The 26,297-nt window shown below is 39.4% G+C and overlaps 1 protein-coding gene across 8 annotated transcripts; it reads right to left on the bottom strand.

Moving 5' to 3' along the window:
• Window positions 1-505: 505 nt before the first annotated feature.
• Window positions 506-26,297, bottom strand: SSMEM1 (serine rich single-pass membrane protein 1). 8 transcript variants are annotated; one of them, XM_028489750.2, is made up of 7 exons: window positions 26,239-26,297; window positions 25,327-25,384; window positions 19,575-19,629; window positions 17,413-17,985; window positions 17,215-17,315; window positions 2,879-3,039; window positions 506-962 (listed from the first exon to the last, which is right to left on the bottom strand). In XM_028489750.2, exons 3-4 carry the CDS (start codon window positions 19,627-19,629, stop codon window positions 17,489-17,491), a joined length of 552 nt encoding a protein of 183 aa, XP_028345551.1. In that variant the 5' UTR covers window positions 25,327-25,384; window positions 26,239-26,297; the 3' UTR covers window positions 506-962; window positions 2,879-3,039; window positions 17,215-17,315; window positions 17,413-17,488. The 8 variants fall into 8 exon arrangements, with proteins under 8 accessions (XP_028345551.1, XP_054940810.1, XP_028345550.1 ...); XM_055084835.1 differs by adding an exon at window positions 19,767-19,832 and having other exon boundaries at window positions 17,215-17,985; XM_028489749.2 differs by having other exon boundaries at window positions 17,215-17,985.

Genomic DNA, 26,297 nt, shown 5'->3' on the forward strand with positions numbered 1-26,297 from the left:
CATATCTGCTGAATCTCCCTGTAGATATGGCCTGTTCCAGTCCTCACACTATATTAAAACAAAACAGAAGGCCTTTTAATATTCAATTTTGAACTGTTTCTAAAGTGATCCATCTGCATTTGTACCAAATTGATGTCCCTGTTTCTGTGCTTTCTCCCAAAATGAAAATGTCTTTCTAATTATGACAATGAAATTGCTTGTTACAGAAAGTTTGGATTAAAAGGAAGTGTTTTATTTAATCACCAATAATTCCTCCACCCAAAGAAAACCATTTGGAGTATATCTTTCCAAACTTCTTTCAATGTTTTAGAGCTTTTTCTTAAACAAAGATTAGACCATAACATATTCTGATTTTTAAACAAAGGTTTTTTTAAACAAGGCAACCTTTCCTTGTCTATAAACATACATCTACATTGATCTGACTTTGTTCTTCATTGCAAAAGGAGAAGATACACCATTCTATTTCTAGGATTCATATTTCATTATATTTTAGTCTTCACACACATTATATTCAGCCTAGCAAGTATCAACCAACAGACACAAGGAAATTTTCATCTGTCCTCTTGTAACCGAAAGTGGGGTCCAGCTGCTCACTGCTCAAAAGCCAATAAGAGGCCAGCTTTGTGGAAAGGAAAGTTTGCTTTATTTTGGATGCCTACAACTGTTGGGGTATTGGGGGGAAGGGCAGACATCTGTCCAAAGGCCTATTCCAACAATCAGGGGGCAAGAGCTTTTATAGGCGGAGGGAGGGGGCTGCATGCAGAAACAGCACAGTCAGCTCTGACCGTCATCTTGAAATTGGTCATGAGGTGGTCTGACCAGTGTCATCTTGATTGTTTCAAGTACACTTAGTCTTCAGTTCCAGGGTCTGTTTGTTCCCATTTCCTTGAGGCCAATTCTTGGAATCGTGGCAGCTTATGTCATGGCTACAGCCTGGTCATCACGTAGTTAACTTCTTCCACCTGGTGGGGTTTCAGAATCTATAAGACAGCTCACAGGATAGGGCTCAGGATATTATCTATACCCTTGAGAAAGAACTAAAGTTCCTTGACTATGCTTAATGACTAAACTACTATTATTTGGTCTCCTTTGACTATTTTCCTTTGTTTCTGCATGTTCTCACTTCTCTGATTAAACTTATTTTTTGGCTAAAGTTTTTCCACAGATAAAAGGCAGGCAGAGGACCTGGGGGACAAAGACCAAAGAGTCCTGCTCCGTTTCACTCAGTGTGTCAAATTCTTTACCTGCACACACTCTCAATCCCTGGGTTAGAATTTTCAAGTACCTACTTTAAGGGTGTTTCTGGTTTTTTCATTCTCTTGGGTGTTGGGGAGAAGAAAGAAACCAAGAGGCAGAGATCATAATTCATCCTCATGTCTGAGATAAGCACCTATCAAGTAGACAGTACTCATATGAATTGAAATTAACATACTTCTGAAGAGGGCCTGCGCACAGCAACAAAGACCCAACACAGCCTAAAATAAATTAATTTTTTAGAAAAAAGAAAGAAAGAACTTAAGGTACTTGCAGAATCAGTAAAAGCTTCTTGGAAAAGATGGGCAGATAGGATTCGCTGAGGAGATTATGGATTTCTGGTGGTTTGGAAACATGAGAAAGGTAGAGAACTGGGGGAAAATGGTACACGATAGAGTTGGGAGGAAATCTGCCTCACTTGGGCAGACCTGACCCTGGGCATGGTGGAGATGGTAGAATATGAAAAGAAGATACGAAAAGGTGAAAGAGGGCCTCTCAGTTCAAGCAGAAGACTTTACACCTGATGAAAGGGGCAAATGTAGAGCCTCGGAAGGTTTCTGAGCTCGTAAGGGACTGCAGTCTTGAGAATGGTGAATCATGCACGATGGCTGCAGGGCAGAGACGCTTTAAGCAGGAAGCCAAGCAAGGAGCTTCCTGGAGAAATCCAGATTTTTAAACGATGCATCTGGGCTGGGTGGTGGCTGAGGGAATGCATGAGAAGGGCTCCAAGAGGCATTTCAGTGGCAGGATCAGAGTCCCTGGAGAGTTACTGGTGCCTGACTGGGCATAGGAGAAGTCAGGAAAAGGGTATATACCAGTGGGTGGGAAAGGAGGGGCAGACAGCCACCTCCACAGCAGCCTCTGAGCATTTCCTCACCCAGTTGTCACAGTGTGTGAAGTTCCACTGTAAGAATTTGTTTTATCTCCCTTACAATATGCTTTCAAAGAGGAATTTTTGCTGAGAGTTACTACCCAATGAGTTGAGTTCACTGTGTTAGGGACATGACAGCTCTCTTCTCTTCCTGAAAAAGATAGTGGGGATGAGCCTAGAGCCACATTGGGGATCCAACTGAAGCTTAGACCCCTGCTCCTGAACCTCGGGCATTCCAAAAAGGACTGAGGACTCAAGGATGATGCCTGAGATGAACAAAATGAACATTTCCTGGAATGGATGAAATCAGTAATTTTTTTTAATGAATAGAAGAAGCTGGAGGAGGAAAAAGCACAAGCCTTAGTAGGAAGCTGTAGGGAAAACTCCAGAAATCACTGTTGTTTCTCTCTGCTACTGACAATATAAACAGATGCTTATCAGAATAGAGTATCATCCTTTCTACCACCTCATCATTCTGAAAGCTGGATAAAATAAGTTTTTTTAGATAGCTATTATCGAGATATACATGACATACGATAAACTGCATATACTTAAAATATGCCATTTGAAAAGCTTTGACACATGTATACACCCATGAAACCATCACCACAATCCACATCATGAACCTATCCATCAACCGCAATAAAATCTGTTTTTGAGACTCATTGAGAAATCTCCAGATGGAAAGAAACCATTGAAGACCCCTTGCTTTGCAGATGAGGAAATGAGGCCCCAAAAGGGGAAGTGACTTACACAAATCCTCAAGAGTGATCAGGGGTAGAGCAGGCATCCTCAGATCCTGGGTCACTGCTCCAACACTCTTGGCTGTCCAGTCATCCAAAGTATTTCCACTCAGTTCTAGGAAAAGACCATTTTAGACCAAACACCTCTTTATCAACCTATCCCTGGGGAATCTGTAATTCAGAAAGAGAAAGATGATAGCTGTCTTTAGAAAAGTGCTCTTGGGACTTTCCTGGTGGCGCAGTGGTTAAGAATCCACCTGCCAATGCAGGGGACACAGGTTCAAGCCCTGGTCCGGGAAGATCCTACATGCTGAGGAGCAACTAAGCCCGTGCACCACAGCTACTGAGCCTGTGCTCTAGAGCCCACGAGCCACAACTACTGAGGCCATGCGCCACAACTAAGCCCACGTGCCACAACTACTGAAGCCCACGCGCCTAGAGCCCATGGTCCATGACAAGAGAAGCCACTGCAATGAGAAGCCCACGCACAGCAACAAAGAGTAGCCCCTGCTTGCTGCAACTAAAGAAAGCCCGCCCACAGCAATGTAGACCCAACACAGCCATAAATAAATAAATAAATAAATAAATAAATTTTTTAAATGATGTATAAGAATACTAAGAATATGTAAAGACATGGAAAGATGTTTACAGAATATTAAGGTGGTTTTTTTTTTAGAATCCACTTACAAAACAAAACATGCATTCAAAATAATGACTATATAGGAAGGAAATACACCAAAAATTTAAACAAGTGATTTGGCTATATACTTCTGTGTGGTTAACAGTAACTTTATTTTTCTTCAATTTGCTTATAATTTGCATAAAAAGAAAGAAAGAAGAGACCAAACCTCCCTCTAAGGTGGGATGGGAAACCACAGGTCCTGGCATCTTTCCTTATACCTTGGTCCCAACTGGGTTTGGCATCCTTCCTGATACTGTGCTTTGTAGCCTTGGCTTTCCTTTTGGTCTGTGAGTTCCTGATTTGGGTTCACCTTAATACTTCATTTTCCCACCTACCCATACTTCAGGGCTCCTCAAAGCTCACCACCCTGGTGGTTCTCTGCTGCCCTCACCTGCCACCAGCAGACAATCACCGTGTTAATCCAGTGGGACCCAGTTTACACTGGGCCCTGGCCTTCTTCCAAAGACAGCCTTTGTGCTTGCTTAGGTCTAAAAGTCCATTACACAAATTCTTGTTTCTATTAAGTCAGTTGGGAAGAACAAATAGAATTCATAGATCATTTGCTGTTTGCAACACCAAGCTCAAAAAACCTCCAGTACAATAACTATTTGTCCTTCCTCAGCTGGAAGATAACCACCACCCAACACCATATTGTGGAGATCTGTCTTCTCATCCTTCTCTGTCTGCATCAGGTTCCCATTTATGATCACCCCAGCTCAGGTTCCATGAATGGATCCCTCATTTATGGAATACCTACTATGTGACAGGTACTGTTAAGTTGTAGGACTCCAAAGATGAATAAGATTTTATCAGTCAAGAGCTCAATGTCTAGACTAGCACTGTCCAATAGAACTTTCTGCAGTGATGGAAATGTTCTATATCTGCACTGTTTCAAGAATGTAGCCACCAGCTACACGTGGCTATTGACCACTTGAAATATGACTAGTGTGACTGGGGAATTGAATTTTTTTAATTTTTAATTAATTTTAACTCAAATTTAAAAATTGAAGCAGTGTAAAATATTCTTCCTTTAAAAACAATGTAATGTTTTGGTAGGACATTTTAACTGTTGAAAATTTAGCATCCAAATTGAGATATACTGCAAGCATAAAAATACACACCAGATTTCAAAGACTTAGTATGAAAATTAGAATGTAAAACATGTCATTAATAATTTTTATATTCATTACACGTCAAAATGATAGTATTTTAGATATACTGGGTTAATAAATTATATTATTAAAATTAATTGCACCTGTTTCCTTTTACTTTTTAAATGTAGTTATTAGATAATTTTAAATGACACACGTGGCTTGCATTAAATTTCTATTGGATAGCACTGATCTAGAGAAAAAAAGTGATCTCTAAACAGTCTTCAACTAAAATACATTATACATTCCTAGAAATGTATACAAAAGTCTAATGCATAAAAGTTAAACAATAGATTTATCTGATATAACAGGGTGGGGTAGTTAATTCTTAAGAGCTAAAATATATTATAAAATTCCTAATTTCAATATGCATTAAATAATAGTCCTTTATTCCAATTGCAAAAATAATTCATGTTGCTCATTAAGAACTGAAACATTACAAAAATAACTCATAAAGTTAAGGTATCCGTAGAGATAATTAACAGTTTGAGCTATATAAAAACATACTGTTATTATTGGTTACTTTTGTAAGTGTGAGATGATACTATATTTGGGGGAGAGCTAAATTATATTCCATGATATGGATATATTATAATTTATTTAACCAATCCCTTGTATATGACATCCAATTTTTCACTATTTCAAAGCATATTATAAGGAACACTCCTATACTACCTTTGTATACTTTTTACATATTTTTCTGCTTCTAAAATAATATTCTCATAGTAAAAACATTCAAATATTGCTAAAAATTATAGCAAAACTATGACTACCTCTCATGTTGCCCCCTGCCCTATCCCAATCTGTATCTCTGATGATTATTACCAGTTGGGTATATACATCTTATCAGAAATTTTTTTTTCCGTGTATATATTAGTCAGCTTATTTTTTTTCTTTTACAAAATTTTAGACAGACTATACACACTGTCCAAATTACTTTTTAACTTAAAAATATATTTAGTAAGCAACAAGGATATACTGTATAATACAGGCAATTATACCCTTTATGTTGTAATAACTTATAATGGAGTATAATCTGCAAAAATACTGAATCACTATGCTGTACATATGAAACAAACACAATATTGTAAATCAACTATACTTCAATTAAAAAATGAGAAAAAAAACGGGCTTCCCTGGTGGCGCAGTGGTTGAGAGTCCGCCTGCCGATGCAGGGGACACAGGTTTGTGCCCCGGTTCGGGAAGATTCCACATGCCACGGAGCGGCTGGGCCCGTGAGCCATGGCTGCTGAGCCTGCGCGTCTGGAAACTGTGCTCCGCAACGGGAGAGGCCACAACAGTGCGAGGCCCGCGTACCGCAAAAAAAAAAAAGAGAGAAAAAAACACATAAATTTGCGCACAACCACAAAGGCGAGATCATTATTTTTCTCAACTCATAGAGAATATCAAGGGTTGAAACCTCAGAGCGCAGGCTTGGCCTTTATAAGTCCCTAGGCTTAGTGTCCAATCTAGCCTCAGACTTAGGTTCTAAAGGTTTCACTAAAACAAATACTTGCTACATTTACTTTTCCACACTTATTCCTATCATATATGGAGAAGACCAGGCTCAGGGGAGATGCCATATATGCTCAAACAGAAGATGCAGTGTTGTGGGCTATTTCCCCTGAGAAAATCCAAATCCAAAAAGATGTGTTTTTAATTTTTTGGCTAAGCTCTTATCTATACTCTCTCAATGAAACTGTCAAACGATGGTAATAGGTATGTAATTTTTAAAGCTGTGGAATTTAGTGGTTGCTTCATTTGTATATACAGTTTACAGAATCAAAAATTTTAAAAAGGTGACACTGACATTACTTGCAATTAGAAATTTCCTTTCAAGATCTTCATCAAGATTTTTTTTTAAATGTCAAGAAACTTTTTTTCGAAGAATAAAAAACCTCCTGATTTGCTAAAAAAAAATTATTACTTGGGCAAAGGGGGCCTAAAGGTAAAAAGAAAAACACTATAATTGATGTAAAAGAGACATAGAAATTTTGAATCATATTCAAAATTTAAATTTAATGAATTAAGTAAGTAAAAGAGTGGATTGCTGGGGCAGAGGGTAACTCTTATGTTTAACTTTTTTAGGATCTGCCAAATTGTTTCCCAAATGAGTGCCAAACGTTTATATAGGCGTTTTGGAAAACACAGAAGTGAAGATAATCCCTCAATCCAAAGAGCTTACAATTTACGGTAGATGGAGAGATGCAATTAACATGTATACATTAAAAGTATAATTATAATATACCTTATAATTAAGAGCCAAACCATGCAACTCTAAATTAAAAGTGGATCTACACACAGTCATACATTTTTAGAGCTGGAAAGGAAAAGAAATATATATACATTCTATATATATATAATTTGGACACCTTTCCATGTCAGTACATATACTTAGGTTACCAATAAATGCTTATCGATAAGAAACTCATTCAACAAATTATGATAAAGCTATACAATGGAATACTATGCAACCATTAAAAAGATATGATATAGGTCTTTATGAACTTACATGGAATGATGTCAAAATATATTTATAAGCAAAAAAGGCAAGTTGTTGAATAGTGTATATTAATTTTTTTTTTTTTGGCTACACCACATGGCATGTGGGATCTTAGTTCCCCGACCAGGGATCAAACCCTCGCCCCCTGCATTGGAAACGTAGAGTCTTAACCAATGGACCACCAGGGAAGTCCCAATGTTCGCCTTATCTTTGGTTGGTATGGATTTGTTCTGTTTGATTTAACCAGTTGACAATTAGAAGACACTAGGATTTTTCTAATTTTTCATCATTTGAAACAATACTAGGTAAATCTTTGTGTATATCCATGATGATCTCCTTAGAATAAATTCCTAAAAGTAGAATAGTAGGTGAGAGGTTCATATCTGTAAGTTTTTGGATTTGAATTGCTAAATCCTTCTCTTGAAGGCTGTAACAGTATACACTCTTCCACTAGTGCCCAGGCTTCTGGATTTTATTTGTACTGTGCTTGGAAAAGTCTTCCCTACTTGAGATTAGGATACTTTTTACTAGTGTGTTTTTCTAGTACTTTTATGGTTTCCTTGTTTTATCTTTCAATTTTGTTCCATCTGGAATTAATTTTTATATAAGGAATTAGTTCACATCACCTTTCAGATATATTCTTCAGGAATATATTTTCCAGCATTTTATATGTGTTCTTTAATTTTGATTTTTTTTCTACAAATGAGCAGAGTCAACAAGCTTAAGTCCAAATATGTAACTGATGCTAAAATGCACCCCTTCCAGCATGTCTAATGATTTCCAGCTTTGTCTCAAGTGAACTAAATCTATAAAATCTATTCTTCTTATCACTAACATCGACACATTCATTTTTCCATGTATAAATGTCAAGGACTAACTATTCAAATAGATGTACAAACACCAGTGAACAAAGATATTGATGCCATTGAAACTAAACAATGCAGTCATTTGAAATGTTCATTCATGAGCTCAAGTACAAAAATCCAAGTTCTGGGGTTTAGGAGTGTCAATGCATAATGTCCAAAAATCCAGTTTTTGAACATCAAACCTATGAGAGGAAAGATTGGGGGTTCATGATAGCAAGATATGATGGGCTATAACAGGGGTCTCAACTGTGGGAACCCAACTTTCCTGGGAGATCCACAGAAAATGTTAGAGGGGTGATCTTTGAGATTGGTCTTAAAATTGAGGAGTGGTTCAACATTTGAAGAGTCCAACATTTGAAGATTTGGTGACTGGTGTTTCAGGCAGAGGAATCAAGTGTGGGAAGGTGGCTAGGCTTGGAAGGGGCTTCTTAAAGTCCTGATACCATCTTTCTCCACCCCTCCCAACTTCCCCTCTTCAAAAGGAGGGAAGGATATGATGCCAGACTTACTGATTATTTGACCTCATTCACAATAAATGTAGTACTCCAACCCTGCATATACATTTTATACCTTCTTATCTTATTTTTAATTGTGTAATAAAAGGCTTTTCCCTCTTTAAAGGAACTTCAGACAAAAGCAAAGCAGGTCAGGAGATTTTACAGGTGATAGCCAAATGACCTAATTTAGTCCTTTGTTGGTGTGGTGGCCTGGGGTACCAGGTAGCCTTGGCTTCTCACCCCTAGAATGCCTGTCTTCACCTGCAGAAGGTGATATTCTCCTTTTTGTCAAGGCCTGGACCTTGCCCTCACACAGTCCACCTTCTTCCCCATCTTTCCAGCTACACTCCCAGCCTCTTTCCCTTCCTCAGTCCAAGCTCCCTACCTCCCACCTAGTCCCAATACACCCAAATCACTACAATACTTTTTAAAGTTTTTTTTTCAATATTTAAGAACTTAATCCTACTTCCTCTATTCCCTGAGTCCCAAGACTCTGCACATTTAAAATTAATTAAAAGATTTTAATACCGGAATTCCCAGCTTAGCAGCCATCAGTGTATATCCTTGAACCTCCCATTTAACACAGATTTTCTGAAAAGCATGCTGTGTGTTGTATTCTTTAGGCAGTGCTGGAGCTGTCACAGACCGGCTCACCAGAGCCACTGTGCTCATTTCTTCCCAACTCCACGTTCAGTGACGTCACTTTGTCAACATGAAATAAGCAACAGTGGGAGTATTTATATCACAGAAATCAGCAAGTGCTACAAAATCAGGGCTTTTAACAATCACAGCCGATTGTTAAACATTTACCAGCACACCACTGTTTTAAGGATTCTTTTGGTTTCCAGTAATAGAAATTCACTTGAGTTAGCATAAGCAAAAAGGGGAACTTATTATAAGAGCCAGCGAGTGAAGTGTCATGATGCCTATGAGAGGGTAAACAGATTGGCCTTAGGAATTAACTGGAACCAGGGACTTGAAAACCATCAGAATTTTCCATTGCATCTCTCTGCCCTTCTCTGCTTCATTCTTTTGTTCTTGTTACAACTTGCTTTCCCTGGTTTCCAATCTATACGTAGGGAAATGTGAAAACCTGCTCTGCTCTAAGTCCAGTCACCTAAGAAGACTGATCTCTTTCCTGGTCCCAATTCCAAATTCTCAGAAAGGAACTTTGATTGGAAGAAAGTCCTACTGAAATCCATGCCTGGACAGGGTGAAGGGATGGAAACAGGCAGGATCACACTGTAACATGCATGAGAATCAGGGAAAAAAGAGGCTCCTAGAAAAGGGATGAGGCAGTCAACCCAAAAAGTCCACGACATTTATAAAGACATTTTCTCAGCTATTAACAGCTCTCACCAACACCACCACAGGCTCCATCAAAGGAGTACATGTACTTACTTAGTATTTATTTAACGTCTGAGCACCTTATAATAGGCAAAAGGAGCTGCTCTAGAAATTATAGAGGATAAAAGATGATTAAGACTCCATAACGGCTGCAAGTAAAGGAAAAGCCAACTTAAAATGCTTAATAAGGGAAATTTTCTTGCCTAACAGAAAGTCCAAAAGTAGGATGATTCCAGAATTTAATTTAGCAGCTCAGGACCTAGACTTTTCCATATTTTCACTTTGGTATGTTTAGACTAATGTCCTTATGGACACAGGTACCTGTCACAGTTGAAGTCATCAACATCACCCGCCAAACGAAAAGGGACAATTTCGTCCCAGTGCAGGTCTTTTTAAAGACTGAAGAGACTTTTCTCTGAATGCCCCCACCAGCAAACTTCCCTTTCCAGAATTAGATCACATGCCCATGCATGAACCACTCACTGACAAGGGGAATGGCACCACCCTGGTTGACTTAGACCAACTGGGACCTAAGTCCTATAAGGGAAAGAGAACAGTGGAAAAAAATGGGGAGCTGCTGGAACAGAAGGAAAACAATTGATGGAGGCTACCACAGACGCTTGCTGCATCTGAAGGGGTGCAATCAAAGAAAAGAGACAAAAAGACTCTGGCCCTAAGTTGCATTTCTCCAAGCGCTTTTGTCTCATTCAACTCTCTGACCTGCCACGTCACTTTTACTAACCCTGGCTGCAGACCCTTCCATTGGGACCTGGTTTTTATCTCCCTGCTTCCCTCTCTTGGTTTACACTAATTAGTAGCAGAGTTGGCTCGCTGCCTGATGTTCTCACTGCTAAATCAAGATTTTGAACACATGAAACTTCATAGTGACAGAGGGCCCTAATAAACAAAGACAATTATAGACAACAGGCCCCTGTAATCAGGCAGCTTGAGGGTCTGCCCGTGAAAGAGGCCAAGCTCAGAAGATAAAAGTAAGAACTAGAAAACAGTACTGTCTGGGATTATAACATTTTTGTTTTTGTTTTTAAGTATTTCATGCACTTCCTTTTGTTCACTGAGTGGAAATCTGCAGTGAGAAATGTTATGCAAAAAAGGACAAGTATAATTTTTTTTTGGAATATGTCTTTTTTTTGCCAGCTTCTCTGGGCCTCTCTAATAACTTCCAGTCTCATACAAAAAAGTTCGGTTTTCTATTTCCATCTGTAGCTTTGTGAAATTTAAAGTGCAACTCTTCTTTACAGTAAAAAGTGCCTATAAATGTACACTTCAGTTGGTATTAGATACTAAAAAAAAGAGGAGGGACATTTTCTCCCTTTTGTCTCCTTCACTACCCCTGCATGTTTGTGCCTGATCTGTATTTCCTCTTACCCTCCAATGCACCTCTGTGACCATATGTTCCTGACAGATAGAGAATATCCAGGTGGCCTGGAACTTGGAAACTTGTCAGATGTTATTCAAAGCAATAAAGAACACATCATACAAGTCTTTGGTATATTGTTACAGGGAAACCCTGTTTAGAATTCACTAATTGGGAATTTGTGATAATTTGAGGAAGGGCTGGCTGAAGTTAACCTTTGTACTATCTGTGGAAAAAAAAAAAGAATTCACTGCAGTTCTGAATAGTGTAAACAAGATTGGAAAGGGAATAATTATCTACTTAAAAGAACCAGTTGTTTTGAAAAGCTTTAGAAGTATCTTTTACATACAAACAGGGTAATTATGATTTAAACAAAGGCTGGCCTGTTTCTAAAGCTTCTTTGAAATGTCAATTACAAATTACTCTTGTTTATTCACCAAGGCAAAACCCACCCCTGTGTACCAGGCAACAGTTGGTTAGCTTGCTTTCACTTACTCTATTTGAAAATAATAAATCTAAAGTTCTTTTAAAGTTGTATAATTTAATTCCAGCTTTTCGCTAATCTAGACGGTTGGTCCATCCTTTAGTGTTTGAGTGACGATTTACTAATTACTAGCATACAACAATCACGAATGCATAGAGTGACACCTGCCTTCACTAACCTAGTGGAATAGCTGGCGAATACAGAAAATCGACAGAGAAAACTCCTCCAGAGCGGTGGCTCCTATTTTCTATCCTACCGTAGTAAGAAACACATTTTGCATTGATTGCAACTCAGTACACACTAAAACAAAAACAATACTTACCTTTATTATGTGCGACACTGTCATTTTCTATTCGTTACTAAATGCTAGTCACTACCCACTTAATTGCACAATCTATTAATGGGTCGCTGTTTTGAAAACACTATCCTGGAATCTGTTGGGAGATAGTATTCTTTTGTGAGAGAAAGGGATGGCGGTGGTGTCACCAAAAAGCCCATTAAAAATTCCCAGGAAATAAAAATAGAATCTGGGTAATAAAGTCTAACCTTTTTTTTTTCTTTTCCTTTGTGCTTCGCCTAGATTCAGTTGCTCATGGAGTACTGCGCACAGAAGCCTCGCACCCGGTACTGCAGCCCAGAGCTGCTACTGCAAAATGGCCGCTCGGACGCCTCAGCTCGGTAGGCCGTGTGCAAAAGCTCTGCGCACGACACTGCAATTCAAGATGGCAGCGGGAGTGGCAGCAGGCCGTGTGCAGAGACGCTGCGCCCAGCACTGCAATCTGGAGCCTTGAGCAGACCCGCCCCGCAAGATCTCTGCCTCCCTCCCTGCTGACAAGATCCCTATACAGCAGCCCTGCCCAGAGCCTGTTGGGAAGAGTGTGGACTCTAGAGCGAGAGATCACACTTCCCCATTCTTTGATCAAAGAATAAAGCTCTCCTTTCCTTTTGAACCAAACTCAGTCTCATTCTGTTGGCTCCAATGACACCAGGCAGGAGAACCCTTTTGGGGGCCCTAGGCAGGAGGGTCAGTAACAGTGGAAGGAGCTGTAGCTATGTGGTTTTCTTGATGGTGTCCTCCCCCAATTCTCTCAAATCTTTGGCCATCAACCTCACTGCTCTAGTCACTACTGCCTCCTATTCCTCAACATTCAGTACAAAGCTCATTCTTACCTTCACCAACCCTTTCAGCTAAGTTTCCATTTCCCTTCTTTTTTCAAAAGCCCGCCCTGAGTTTCTGCCTGATCTACTGATAGTTGTCCAGCCTTACTCACTGCAAATGAGGCAAGATGATGCTATAAGGCCTCTCCACTGAACAGCGTCAGCCCTCCCCTGCTTTACTTAACTGCTCCCATCTCTGCTTAGCTTCTGACCCTTGGCTCCATTTTCCATGAGCAGTCCTTCTCTAGTCTCTGGACTCGGTTTGGTATTTGGTGTCTGGTCTCTCAAGTTCTTATCTAATCACTGTTCATTAAGAACATGGATAATGTGTTATCATCACAGTAAAGACAAAATCTTTGTGATCAGACAAAACCCAAGACCCAACTCCCCAACACTCACCAGCTCTATGAGCTTGGGTATATCATTTAATTTCCCTGAGCCTCAGTTTCATCATCCATAAAATTGGATGCAAGCTTGTGAAGGGTAAATTAATCCTTATAAAATGCTTACTTATAAAGTGCCAGGCATGTAGCAAGCACTCTCTAAATGTCATCTATTATCAGTATTATTATTGTTGCTGTTATTGCTACTGGCTTGCTTCTCCTCCCACCAAAACCACACCACCCAATCTTGGAGGGCAGAGGTTCAGAGTTTGAGACTACCGTGTAGCTATAGTTTCCAGTTCCCTTATTCCCCAACCCCTCTCCAAACACCTCCTATGTGTATACTCTCATTTTTTGCCACATCCATCTCAGTTAAAACCTTCCCTGCGCTTCCCTGGTGGTCCAGTGGTTAAGAATATACCTGCCAACGCAGGGGACACAGGTTCGAGCCCTGGTCAAGGAAGATCCCACATGCCGTGGAGCAACTAAGCCCGTGTGCCACAATTACTGAGCCTGCACTCTAGAGCCCGTGAGCCACAACTACTGAGCCCATACGCCACAACTACTGAAGCCCGCGTGCCTAGAGCCCGTGCTCTGCGACAAGAGAAGCCACCGCAATGAGACACCCGCGCACCGCAACACAGAGTAGCCCCTGCTCGCCGCAACTAGACAAAGCCCGCACAGCAATGAAGGCCCAACACAGCCAAAAATAAATAAATAAATTTTAAAAAGAAAAGAATATATTGTTTAAAAAAAAAAACAAAACTTCCCTGCATCCCATAGTTCCCTCCCTCACAGCTCCTGACAAGAGTTGTGATGCTTGATGTAGGTGGACATTGCTACACAGGTCAGTTCTGACCATTTAGTTGCATGGATGGACCACAGATAGGAAGCAAGCCCAAGAATTCCATGCCTCCCCACAAGCAAGCTACCCAAACAGGTTACAACCTTCTACCATAAAAACCACAGGTGGCCAGGTTTATCCCATTCAGCAAGGACAGACTGAAGAAGGGACTGTTATGAAGCCCAGGGGCCCCACCCTGACAGCTCACACAGGTTCTGAATACAATGAACACCAAGCCACAACTAATGTTTGCAGCCCTAGTTTCACGAACTATCTCCCACTTCACGTGTTCTGTACCTCGCTCATTAATTCATTTCCAATGAGCCTGGCCATGCTTTTGCTCCTCATCCTACAATGCCCTTGCCTTATTCCTCTGATTCAGTGTATTTCTCTCCTTGGCTTTGGCTGTCCTCCCAGCTGTGTTTGGTCTGTTTTTCGATGTACTTACAAATTACCCTGATTAATCCCTTCATATTTATAGCCCCTGGTTTAACTCATCCATGATTCCTTCTTCCAGTGGACAGCTATCTCCCACCCCCCAACTCTGACCTGTGCTAGCCACATAGATGAGACCATGAAAAGTAGTAGTCTTTGACATACATGACTTTTTGGATAATAGTTCATTGCTTATATTTTAGATCCACTAGCAACACATTTTGGGCATGGACCCATCATACTCTGTTACCTAGAATACAGTCATTGTCCTCCTCTTCCTGATGAGATTATATCAGCTTGGATATCACTTACGGCTGTGTGGGAGGTGGCAACTGACTTACCTTGAAATCAGGATTTTTCCATCTTCAGAGAATAATGGCTAAGATCACAGTAATTAAGAGCCCAAACTCTGAAGTCAGATGACTTGGGTCTAAATCCTGCCCCTGCAACTTACTACTATATTTTGAGTTTGTTTTTTTGGTTTTTGGTATTTGGGTTTTGTTTTGGTGCTATTTAAATAAACAAGATAACAAGCATCTTGATCATGTAAAGTTAGAAATATCAGAATCATTCACTAAATTTTAGATATTGGCCCCTGCCCCGCTTTCTCTGCCTCTGCTTTCCTCAGCTCCTCCCTTTTGCATTCATGAAACCCTCTGCATATTGATTCAACTGCATTATTTATCTGCCATGTTGTCTGGCCCTGTGCTGGGTCACAGAGATACAGATAAGTCATGGACTCTATCTTTAAGGGTAGAGATATATTAAAATGTTAAGGGTGCTGAGATAGAGAACTTTTCAAGGTACATTGGAGCATAAGGAAGGGCACAGTGGCCTGAGGGGACAAAGTGGAGGAGGGTAAAATCAAGAAGTAAAGGAAGCCTTTGTGGAAAAAGTTGATGCTTGAGTCGAAACTTGAAGTTGTCCTCTTTTCACTTGCAGCCTCAGACCTACTCCAATCCTGAGGAAATCTGAATAAGACAGTCTCCACAAATAAGCTCAGAAATGTCACCCCATGTCCTGGATTCTAGTGGCCTAGTTCCAATGGCTGGGGCTTCCATATTGCCTTCCGGGTCTCTTTGTTGCCGTTAGTTAAGGAACTTGAAATTATCAGGAGTAACTCCCAAGCCCACAGTCATAGCTCTGTTGTATCTCTCCTAATACCCCATAAAAGGCTCAGTTCTTAGTATTAAGCTGCAGTCTTTATCAATGTAGTATCCAAATCCATCCCTAACACTTAAACCCTTCTTTGAACTCCAGCGCAGAGCCCCTGCTGCTTATCTTGTCCTTGTCAGCCCTCTTCTCTGGGATCTGGGCCTTGTTTTATATCCCACTTGGGGTTCTGCCATCCTCCAGAATAGCCACCCATCTACTAGGCCTGCTTGAATTCCCCACCACTGGGGTCCCCGCCTAACTGGAAAACTCAGCCCCAACTATGTCTGGATTGCGGCTAACTTTCAATAAAGACTCTTTCTTTGACAAATTTGAGTTAGGCTCCTCTGAGCCCTCTTATCCAGATCTCAACCTTGGCACCCATCCTGTCTTTGGCTGCCCAGTCCAGTTTTAGCAAGAATTCGGCTAAGTAAGTTTAGTGACAGTCCCCCACCCTTGATATCTGAGCACCCTTGACATCTGATCAAGTTCCTCATCCTCTACCTTTGCTGTATAAGTCCTTGGTCTGCCTTTAGCAAGAATCATGCCAGATCAATTTAGCAGAAATCCCCCTACCCTTGATGGCTCCTCTTAGTAATTTTCCATCCACTGACACCTTACCCTGCTCCTTGGTTATAAATACCCACTTGAACTTGCTGTATTTGGAGTTGAGCTTGATTTCTCTCCCCAGTTGCAATAGACTGGACCCCTATTACAAATAGTCTTGAATAAAGTCTTCCTTATCTTTTTTTTTTTTTTTTTTTTTTTTGCGGTACGTGGGCCTCTCACTGTTGTGGCCTCTCCCGTTGCGGAGCACAGGCTCCGGACACGCAGGCTCAGCGGCCATGGCTCACGGGCCTAGCCGCTCCGCGGCATGTGGGATCTTCCCGGACCGGGGCACGAACCCGTGTCCCCTGCATCGGCCAGCAGACTCTCAACCACTGCGCCACCAGGGAAGCCCTTCCTTATCATTTTAACACATGTCAGAATAATTTGTTTTTTAATACTTGTCATGCCCTTTGGACAATAACCACGGACAGCCCATGGCCCATCTGTCCTTCTGGTCTACTCTAGGAATCCGGTCTCATTCCAGCTCCTCCTCACCAGCCCCAAGCTGACACATGTACATCAATACAGCTCAGGTAGGGAATTCCCTGGCGGTCCAGTGGTTAGGACTCCACGCTCTCACTGCCGAGGGCCTGGGTTCAATCCCTGATGGGGGACCTAAGATCCCACAAGCCTCGTGGACAATAAATAAATAAATAATTAAATAAATTACAGCTCAGGTAGAGCCACCTGTAAATATGGATCTGGAGAATATGAGCCAATTCTATTCCAACCAACATTACCTAATTCATTCAGTCAATCAGATAATAAAAACATAGGAATAAATTTAAATAGTTTCTAAACATAAATATATTTTCAAAGAGGTTCCTTATTTGTATTACAGATATAAACAAAATACATACACTCAAGGCATAAAGTATCTGTCTTGTGCTCTTCTGAATAAAAAATCACTGTGGATGCAGATCTTTGATGCTCCAATGTTGCCATAAACAAATTCACTGGCCTGTTTTTGGACAAAGAATTATCTGAGATTTTATCTCTTGCATTCCAAGAATGTTTTTGTTGTTAGTAGAGAGACTTTATCGTAAAAGCCTCCTCACCTAGAGCTCTGGTGACTTTTTGTGTTTTATTCATCTCTTTCATTTGGCTTCAAGTAAGGTAAGGACTGGATAAAATTCAAAATTTACTGAATTTTATGCTACTACCAGGTCCAGAATTTCCTTCTTGAATATCTCCCTTCATTGAGGTTGTTACTGAAGCGTTTTGAAGGAAATGGCGGGTCAGCCATTCATTGGTTCTCATGGCTTTGCAGTGGAGGCAGGGCCTTTCCCTGATCTGGCAACCTCCCATATTCCTTTGCCTCTGAGCTATTTTTCTCTTCTTAATACTGGCTGGTGATTGGTGGTGTTCACTTTCACTCTCCTTCCAAGAGGAGGCTCCCGAGTTAGATACTTCACTCTCACACTCAGTAGGATCACTGTCAGGTTGGGTCTGATTCACCCAGCTGAATTCAGAATGGTGCCTCGCTCGTCTTTGTTCAAGATATGCATTGACCAAAGCCACTTCTGAGTCAGTTACAAGAGTAAGTTGGTTCTGCTTTGGTTTTGTCATCATTTGCAAAGAATCCCAGGCACCATCTTTGTTTTGCAGCTTATAGGAAGTATCTTTGCTTGCTAACAACAGTGAAACAAATCAACAAGTTAGGCACATTGCTGGTTACTATAATCTCATCTTACCTAAAAAGGAAGCCTATGGCATGGGGTCACTCTTTGCTGCCATTTGCCAAGCCATCACTTTTCCCCACTCATTTGCAAGTGTTGGCAGCTGACTTCATTTTCCAGTACCATACCAAAACTCCTAAAAACCAAAAGGGTCAGATAGATGCTTGACATATTACTTTTGAAGTTTCATGGACCCTTGATATAATATCAAGGGAAAGGTCTCCAAACTTTTCCAGAGAAGGACCTTTTTACCTTTGCCTTGATGGCTTAAAGATGCAAACGTGTATATGAATGTGATTTGGGTAGCAGAAAACTAAAAAGGATCTTCTCTTTATACACTGGTGTGCTGGAGGTGGCTCACACCAGCCAGTTCACAAGAACTGATAAACTTTCAGGAATTTTGCAAGATGGCTGTTAAACACAGCTATTAGTAAAAATTAAATTGTATAAACTTACCACTAAATCAATTTGTTTCAAATAAATATAATAAATACTCAAAACTCATCACTTCCTAAATTATTTTACTAGATTTTATTGTGAGGTTTGCTCTTGAAGCTACTATTTATGTCTGTTGTCTCTGGATATCAGAATACTATGCAATGATGTGCTACTGTGCATCTCTTCCTAACTCCTATGTTCAGTGACATCATGTTGGTAACCTGAAATTAGTTTTGGTGGGATAAAAATCAACAAGCACTAAGAATCAGGTCTTCATTTATGGTTTTGTTGATTGTCTAGACTTAAAGTAATGGAGAACATGTTACTGACATAGATTACATTTAAAGGTGTCATGCCTATAGCCGCTATATTGTGAATAGCACAAGAAAATGAGGAAATATTCTTCCAGAGTATTCTAAAACTATTATCCAGCTCAACAAAGATGTCATACACATCAATAACCAAGTTAAGTTCCAACATACGTCTTTCTGTTTCTTTCATCTTACTCCTTAACTTAAAGTATCAATAACATTCATATTAGAACTACACTCGTTCATCTATTGCAGCTATAGGTTGGCTAAGGCTATAATCAAAGAAAGTATTTTGTGAGAATCAGTGGTCTATATGGAATTTACCATAAAGTGTATTATATGTTTTATTATTTGTAAATTGTCTGATATACCTCCTTTATATTAGTAAAAATTTTTTAATGATATATACACACATTTTTGGAGAGCCAGTTGTTAGACATTTATCAGCACACCACTATTTATAGGTCATTGAAAAAGATGTCATATATAGCTCATAGTCCTGTGGTAACATTAGCAATAAATGTGTGTGAAAGGCAAGCTGTGTGACGGGAGAATGCTGAGGAATGAAAAGACAGCTTGAGCTCTACCTACCAGTAATTTATAGCCTCTAGCAGCTTTGCTGAAGTAGCTAAGCAGTCCTTCTGCACCAAAGCAAGGTGTTCACCAGTGGGCCACCACAGGTCTGGGGAGGCTCTATAACGCTCTTGGCTATTTACCTCTGTTGTTTGCTTTCCACACACAACACATATTTCTCTCATCATAGTCCAATATCAAATATGCACTGGCTCTCACCTTTACTTAGTGAAGTGCTTGTCCCATTGTCTTCATTCTTTTTCTTCTCAGACATCTGTTTCAGAAATATCGATTAGTAATAGTGATCTCAGTTGGTTGTTTTTCCCTCATATTTACTTGTTAAGAAACACTATTGCCTTGGGCCCTTTGACAATGTCTAATTTTAAACAGTGCAGTTCAATAAATACTTACTGAGTTCCTATTATTGTGATCCTACTTCTGCTGCCCATTAAGAAGACCATACTTTGATAGCAGGATCTACCAAAATGTTTTGAACCCAGCAAAATGGAACAAAGATTGAGAGAAAATAATACTGATGAGAAGCTATTAGTTACAAAGTTTTCTTGTGCTCACTGATTTTATAGAGAAATATTGTTTAAATGTCATTTAAAAACAGATATGATAGTACTAGGATTAGTTTTAAATTACTTTTTTTTTTTTTTTGGCCATGATGTGCAGCTTGTGGGATCTTAGCTCCCTGACCAGGGATCAAACCCTCGCCCTCTGCAGTGGAAGTGCAGAGTCTTAACCACTGGACCACCAGGGAAGTCCCAGTTTTAAATTACTTTTTAAAGGACATTTTATCAGGTCATGTTATGATAATTCTTTAAGATCTTTATATGAATTCATAGACCTATATCTCCTAAATTCTTCAGAAACTTTCCTCCAGAATGCAACCATAATATATTACCTGTGAATATGGCAACTAGAAGAAATTGATTTCTTTGAATAGTTCCATTTCAAATATTCTGCCCCAATACTCCATAAATATATTTGCCCCATTTTTCACGTGTCCCACTTTTTGATGCTGAAAATGGTTTTGCTAAAAGACACACATACAAAGCAACTCTTTCAAAATGTATCAAGTACTTTAGAAATACTCATAACACTTTTGGCACATAATAATTCTGGGAATCTATCACCAGGAAATAAACTCCAAAAGAGAGAAAGTTTTAAGTACAGAAATATTTATCCCAATGTAATTAGGGTAATATAAATACAAAATTCAAAAGTAGGCTCGCACTTCCCAGGTGGCGCAGTGGTTAAGAATCCGCCTGCCAGTGTAGGGGACAAGGGTTCGATCCCTGGTCTGGGAAGATCCCACATGCTGTGGAGCAACAAAGCCTACGTCCCACAACTACTGAGCCTGTGCCCTAGGGCCCCCAAGCCACAACTACTGAAGCTCTCGTGCCTAGAGCCTGTGCTCCACAACAAGAAAAGCCACTGCAATAAGAAGCCCGCGCACCGCAACAAAGAGTAACCCCCGCTCACCGCAACTAGAGAAAGCCTGCACGCAGCAACGAAGACCCAATGCAGCCAAAAATAAATAGATTAATTAATTTTTTAAAAAGGAGGCAATAGTTAAATAAATTATGATGTAATCATATAATCATACAATATATAGTTGTAAAAATTATAATAAAAGTATGTTCTAACATGAGGAAATAAATGTTATAATATTAAGTTAAAAATCAAGATGCAAATTTGTATATGCCGTATGATCACAAGTTAGCTAAAAATATGAAAAGAAAAAAGACTAAGGGATGTACGCAAGTGTTAGCAATAGTGGCTTTGAGTGTTGAAACTGATTTTTTTTTCCTTCTAATTCTTCAAATTGTCTACAATTAGGGAAAAAATGAATTTATGTAGAAAGTCATACTGCCTCTGGGTTGAAAAGTACCACATTTGGTTATTCATAACTGCAATCTAAGATCTTTGGTCCATTCCTTTCTTAATACCTGATCTCCACAATGGTAGGCAAGTTTCTCTAACGAGGTACCTCTTTGCTTTTTGGGTTACTGAAATCAGTCTCTGAAAGCTTTCAGTGAAATCCTCTTTTAAGATACCTTTTTTTAAAAAATGTTTTTGGGTGGCCTTATTTTAAATTTAAAATGTATAGAGATGATTATTAAAAGATTAGAAGTTTATGAACCTTAAAAAGTTAATAGTAGTTGATTATTTCTATATAATCTGAAGTGGTTTTTATTTCATTTTTTCTACTTTCCTATAATGTCCACATTTTCTATAATGGGTACTTTTGTAATTCAGGGGGGAAAGTGTTTTAAAACACTTATTAGGTTTATATCTTTTTCATGGAAAGCTTCCATATTTGACTTGATGTCAAATCAAAATATAATCACAAAATCAAAAGAAAGATTTTACATCAAGCTAAGTGGAATCATATGAACTGTGGTTACCAAAAGCATTTTATTAAGTGTCTTTGTGTGTGACTCAGTTGAGTGAAAACAGCAGAAGTGCCTGCCCTGAAGTGTAGGGTAGGACACTGGTGAGATCTGGGCTATGGCTCTGCCTTTCTTCCACTGTAATTTTACCAAGCCACTTAACACCTCCTAAGCTCAGTTTCCACATATGCAAAAAGAGGAGCCTGGACTGGTTTTGTTTGGAAAAATTCCAGCACTAGCTGTCTGAATAAACACTAAAAATATATATAAACTAAATATAGTATATATAATCTCTGAGAGCAAAAGGGTACATGCATCTTAGATAGCGGCAAATCCAGAGGAAATCAGTGTGCTTCATGTTTGAGGATAATTACCACCACATTTCCATCACGCTTTTACCATTACTTCAAGGTTTGTAAATAAATGTTCATAATTTAGCAGAGAAAATGAAGTTCAAAGTGAAGGAAAAATTCCATCCTTTTTGACTAGCTCTCATGTGGTTCTCAGATTTCAAATCTGGGACCCTTTAGAAGAAGCAGTTGAGTGGATTATAGCTGCCATAAGAGTACAAAGTGAAAGACAAAACCTCTTAAGATAATTAAGGTTTTAATCAGCACTGAATAGATATAATTCAACATTTCAACTATGCTATGAAACAAACAAATGATATGGCAGGAAACCTGGGTCTATTCTCCTCTCTGTCATAACCACTCATGTGACATTGGACAAGTCACTTAATTTCTTTGGGCTTTATCAATAAAAAAACAAAGGATGGATACTGATATCTTACTTGCCTCCAAGCAGGAGGCTGGACCATAAGCTCTCTTGAGGTCCTTGAAGCTCAGGGCTCTATGACTCCAAAAGCTGATGCAAGCAAGGGAGCAGAGAAAGAACTTAGACCTCTCAAGGGGTCTTCATGATGAAATTGCCAAGAATAAATTTCAATTTTTTGTAATTTTCTAAAGTAGCTTTTCTTGCCAGGCTAGACAAATTCAATGTACTTAGCTAGGGGGTCTAAGACATGTATAAGCTATCACTATTCTAAATATTCTTTTGGCAAAGTATCTATCTTAAGCATTTAGACTGTAGATGAAACTTCTTTTTAGGGGGAGGAGGTGATGAGGGGAAGAGTCATTGATTATTACAATGGAATCCAGCTGGCATAGACATAACAAGCCTCCTCCTCTCCATCTACAGCTGATACAGCATTCAGCCTAGCTGCCCATTGCCAGCCTAGGGTTCTGGCTGTAATGCTAAATGGTGGTGGTTTTATTAATCATCAGCCTGGTAATAATGGTCAGCAAGGATTTCACATCAGCGATTTATAAGAGCTCAGTTACTCATAATATGTGGGAGCATCACAGCCCTGATTAAGTGGGCTATCTCACTCCTTAGGATGGCATTTTTTCTGCTAGTAGGTGGTCTAGAGTGGTGACTTTAGCTCTGTTTAGTTTAGTTCCGTATCTTTTTCTATGTGGAGAATGTAATGCCTCATTCTAAAAACCCAAAGTCCTACAACATGTATCCTATAAATATGACAACTTCTGTATCTTTGATTAGAATCACACAGCTACAAAAGGAATTTGGAAAAAAAAAATAAAAAAAAAAAAAAAGGAATTTGGAGGTCATTAACCAGTAGGGAAGTTTATCCCAGTATTACTTAGCATTTGGACAAACTGAGAACAACCTAAATATCTCAAAATTGCAGATTTGTTATGGTGCAACCATAAGACAAAATTATGCAGTCGTTAAGAGTGCTGCTATGTAAATATAATTTGAGGAATGATTACAATATAATATTAAGTTTAAAAAAGCAGGTTATAAAAATATATAAAATATAATGCCAACCATCTAAGATCAAAGATAGACAGATGAAGAGAGATATACTGTGATACAGAAAAAGAAAAAAACTAGAACATACTCCAAACTGTTAACTGTGGTTATCTCTAGGAAATAGGATTACAGTAGTTTAAATTTTCTTCTTCATCCTTTTCTATATTCTTGGGTTCTCTAGAATGATACTGCATTATTTTTAAAACTAGAAGACAAACTTTTAAAAAGTAGTTTCACCAATGTAAAATAAATTTATTTTATGGAAAATCCCCTGGTATACAGTAAATATATTATTTAAAATGAAAAAGGATATCCTACCCAGACAGAAGCCCGAGAGAAGAACATCAGGGCCAATATAATGACAAAATACCAAAGCAGGAAGTTCCCTATTGTCCCACAAGAGTCATCCTTCTGGCATTCATAATCTTGATTTGGAATGGTAAAACTTATAGGTATGGGGGGAGGATCCACCTCCCAAAATAAAGAAAACAGGTCTCCCATGATGGCTTCTTGCTTTGAAAATAAAACATGCTCAAAGGGATGAAGAAGACTGGGAAGTACTTCACTCCATGTGTATGACAACTTCCTTGGCAACCTATTATGACCTATTCTTCAGTAACTATGACAGGAACTGACAAACATTTCTTGGATTACTAAGTTTTTGGAAGATTTGTCTAAATCACTTCTATGAAAGTTTAAGGTATATGCCCCATATCTCAATATGGTGCATTCTGCCATAATCTTTTTTTTTTGTCCTGAAACTCGTATACACGGTATTTCCTTTAAGTACAGTATTTTAATGTCTTTTTTTTTTTTGGCTCTACCACATGGCATGCAGAACTTGCCCAACCAGGGATCGAACCCATGCCCCCTGCATTGGAAGCACAGACCACCAGGGACCACCAGGGAAGTACTTTAATGTCTTTAAAATCTAAGTCTCTGAGGTATCCATTCATTTTTTCAGTCTCTTTGATATATATAATATCATTGTAAATTAACATACACAGTTCTAATGTATTATTGACTGAATTGTGTTCCCCAAAATGCCTATGTTGAAGCCCCAAGCCCCAATTTGGCTATAATTGGAGATAGGGACTTTAAAGAGGTAATTAAGGTTAAATGAAGTCATAAGGTTGGGGCCCTAATCCAAAATGACTGGTGTTCTTATGAGAAAAGGAAGAGACATAAGGGATGTGCAAGCACAGGAAAAAAAGGCCATGTGAGGACATAGAGAGAAAGGGGCTATCTGCAAGCCAAAGGACACAAGGCTCAGGAGAAACCAATCCTGCTGGCACATTGATCTCAGATTTCCAACCTCTACAACTGTGAAAAAATTAATTTCTGTTGTTTAAGCCACCCAGTCTGTGGTATTTTGCTATGGGAACCCTAGCAAACTAATGCATAATGCCAACAATACATCTAATTTAGGTAGTAGTCGTGTTCCTTTTTAAGCCTTGAATAAATGCACAGTAATTCACAGATTACATTAAGAGGGAAAACATAGATGTACCTGTTGTGAAATACATCAAACATGCACAATTTCTTCTTATGAAAGAGTCAGCCATGGGTTGGGGAGGAAACTTGTATTCTAATTTTGACTACATTTGCACAATTTTCAAGTTAGTTCATCTCTATATCTAAAACTAGAGCAAAACACCATTGCTGCTAAGGCAATCTAAAAAGTATAAAAACTCCACTTCAAAAAAATTGGTTAGATCTTTAAGAGCACAGCATACCTGCAGATTTTCATTAACATGCAATACCACAAGGAAACTTCATTTTCTTCTATTGGACCTAAGCAGCATTTTAGGAAAAAATTTTGGTCACTGGGACGTACAAGATATAACAATCCATTAGCTAATTATGACACGGCGTGATGTTTTTATTAGAGCCACACTTTGCATCCCCACTAGCAAGTCTCCAGACCCTGCGCACGCATCCTGGACCATGCCGGTCTTCTTTAGGCCTTCGTCGCCTCCTCCAGGAAGCTCGCGGGGATCCAGGGCTGGGCCCGCCGCGACTCCTCGGGGCTCACTGCGCCCCACCTCACCTGCCCTTCTAGTGAACCTACCGGCCTCCCCCGGGCTGAGCTCCTCCAGGCGGTAACCAGGGAAGATTTTCTTTTCACATCCCCGCGCGGCTCAGCGGCACATTGTGAGCGTTTGTATTTGTTAGATAAAAGCAATCTGAACTCCCTGATGAACCTTTTCCTCAGGATTAGAAATTCTTCCAAAGAATATGCAGGAAAAGTAGAGTGTTTTTTTAAAAAAAGAAAACCCTCAAAAACCACTAACAACTTTAACAAAACAATTTGGTTTTTCTTGTTACTGCTGCACCCTCGTTACACGGATATTTTAGAATTTACATCGGGTCAGAACACTTAATTTTTTTTTTTTTTTTTTTTTTTAACACAGAGGTATAAGAAATGCTTTGTCATTGCTGATGGTGTCTGGACCCATCACCAAGTACTCTGTATCCTACACTTGGCCCCCCTGCTTAATAAAATCTGCTTAAAAATGTGTCCATAAGCGCCCTAAGGAAGCTAGAGTTATATTAATATATAGAAATTCAGCTTCTTATAGTTATTACTTTTTACTGCGGGTTCAGAACCTGGTCTGAATTTTTGCTGCTCAGCTTTCTCCCCTCACCTGAACGGGCGCCACAAATCCAACGGCTGTTTCCCTGGTAACGCTCCTAGCCCCTGTCC

The sequence above is a fragment of the Physeter macrocephalus genome, chromosome 5 (assembly GCF_002837175.3).
Source record: "Physeter macrocephalus isolate SW-GA chromosome 5, ASM283717v5, whole genome shotgun sequence".
Lineage (NCBI taxonomy): Eukaryota > Metazoa > Chordata > Mammalia > Artiodactyla > Physeteridae > Physeter > Physeter macrocephalus.

What these genes read in the sequence shown, in the direction of transcription:
- SSMEM1 (XM_028489750.2), bottom strand. Translation starts at nt 19,629, where the DNA reads ATGTCTGAGAAGAAAAAGAATGAAGACAATGGGACAAGCACTTCACTA. An exon ending in AAGCACTTCACTAAGTAAAG is followed by an intron (nt 17,986 to 19,574) that starts GTGAGAGCCAGT and finishes CACTGTTGTTAG; the next exon opens with CAAGCAAAGATACTTCCTAT.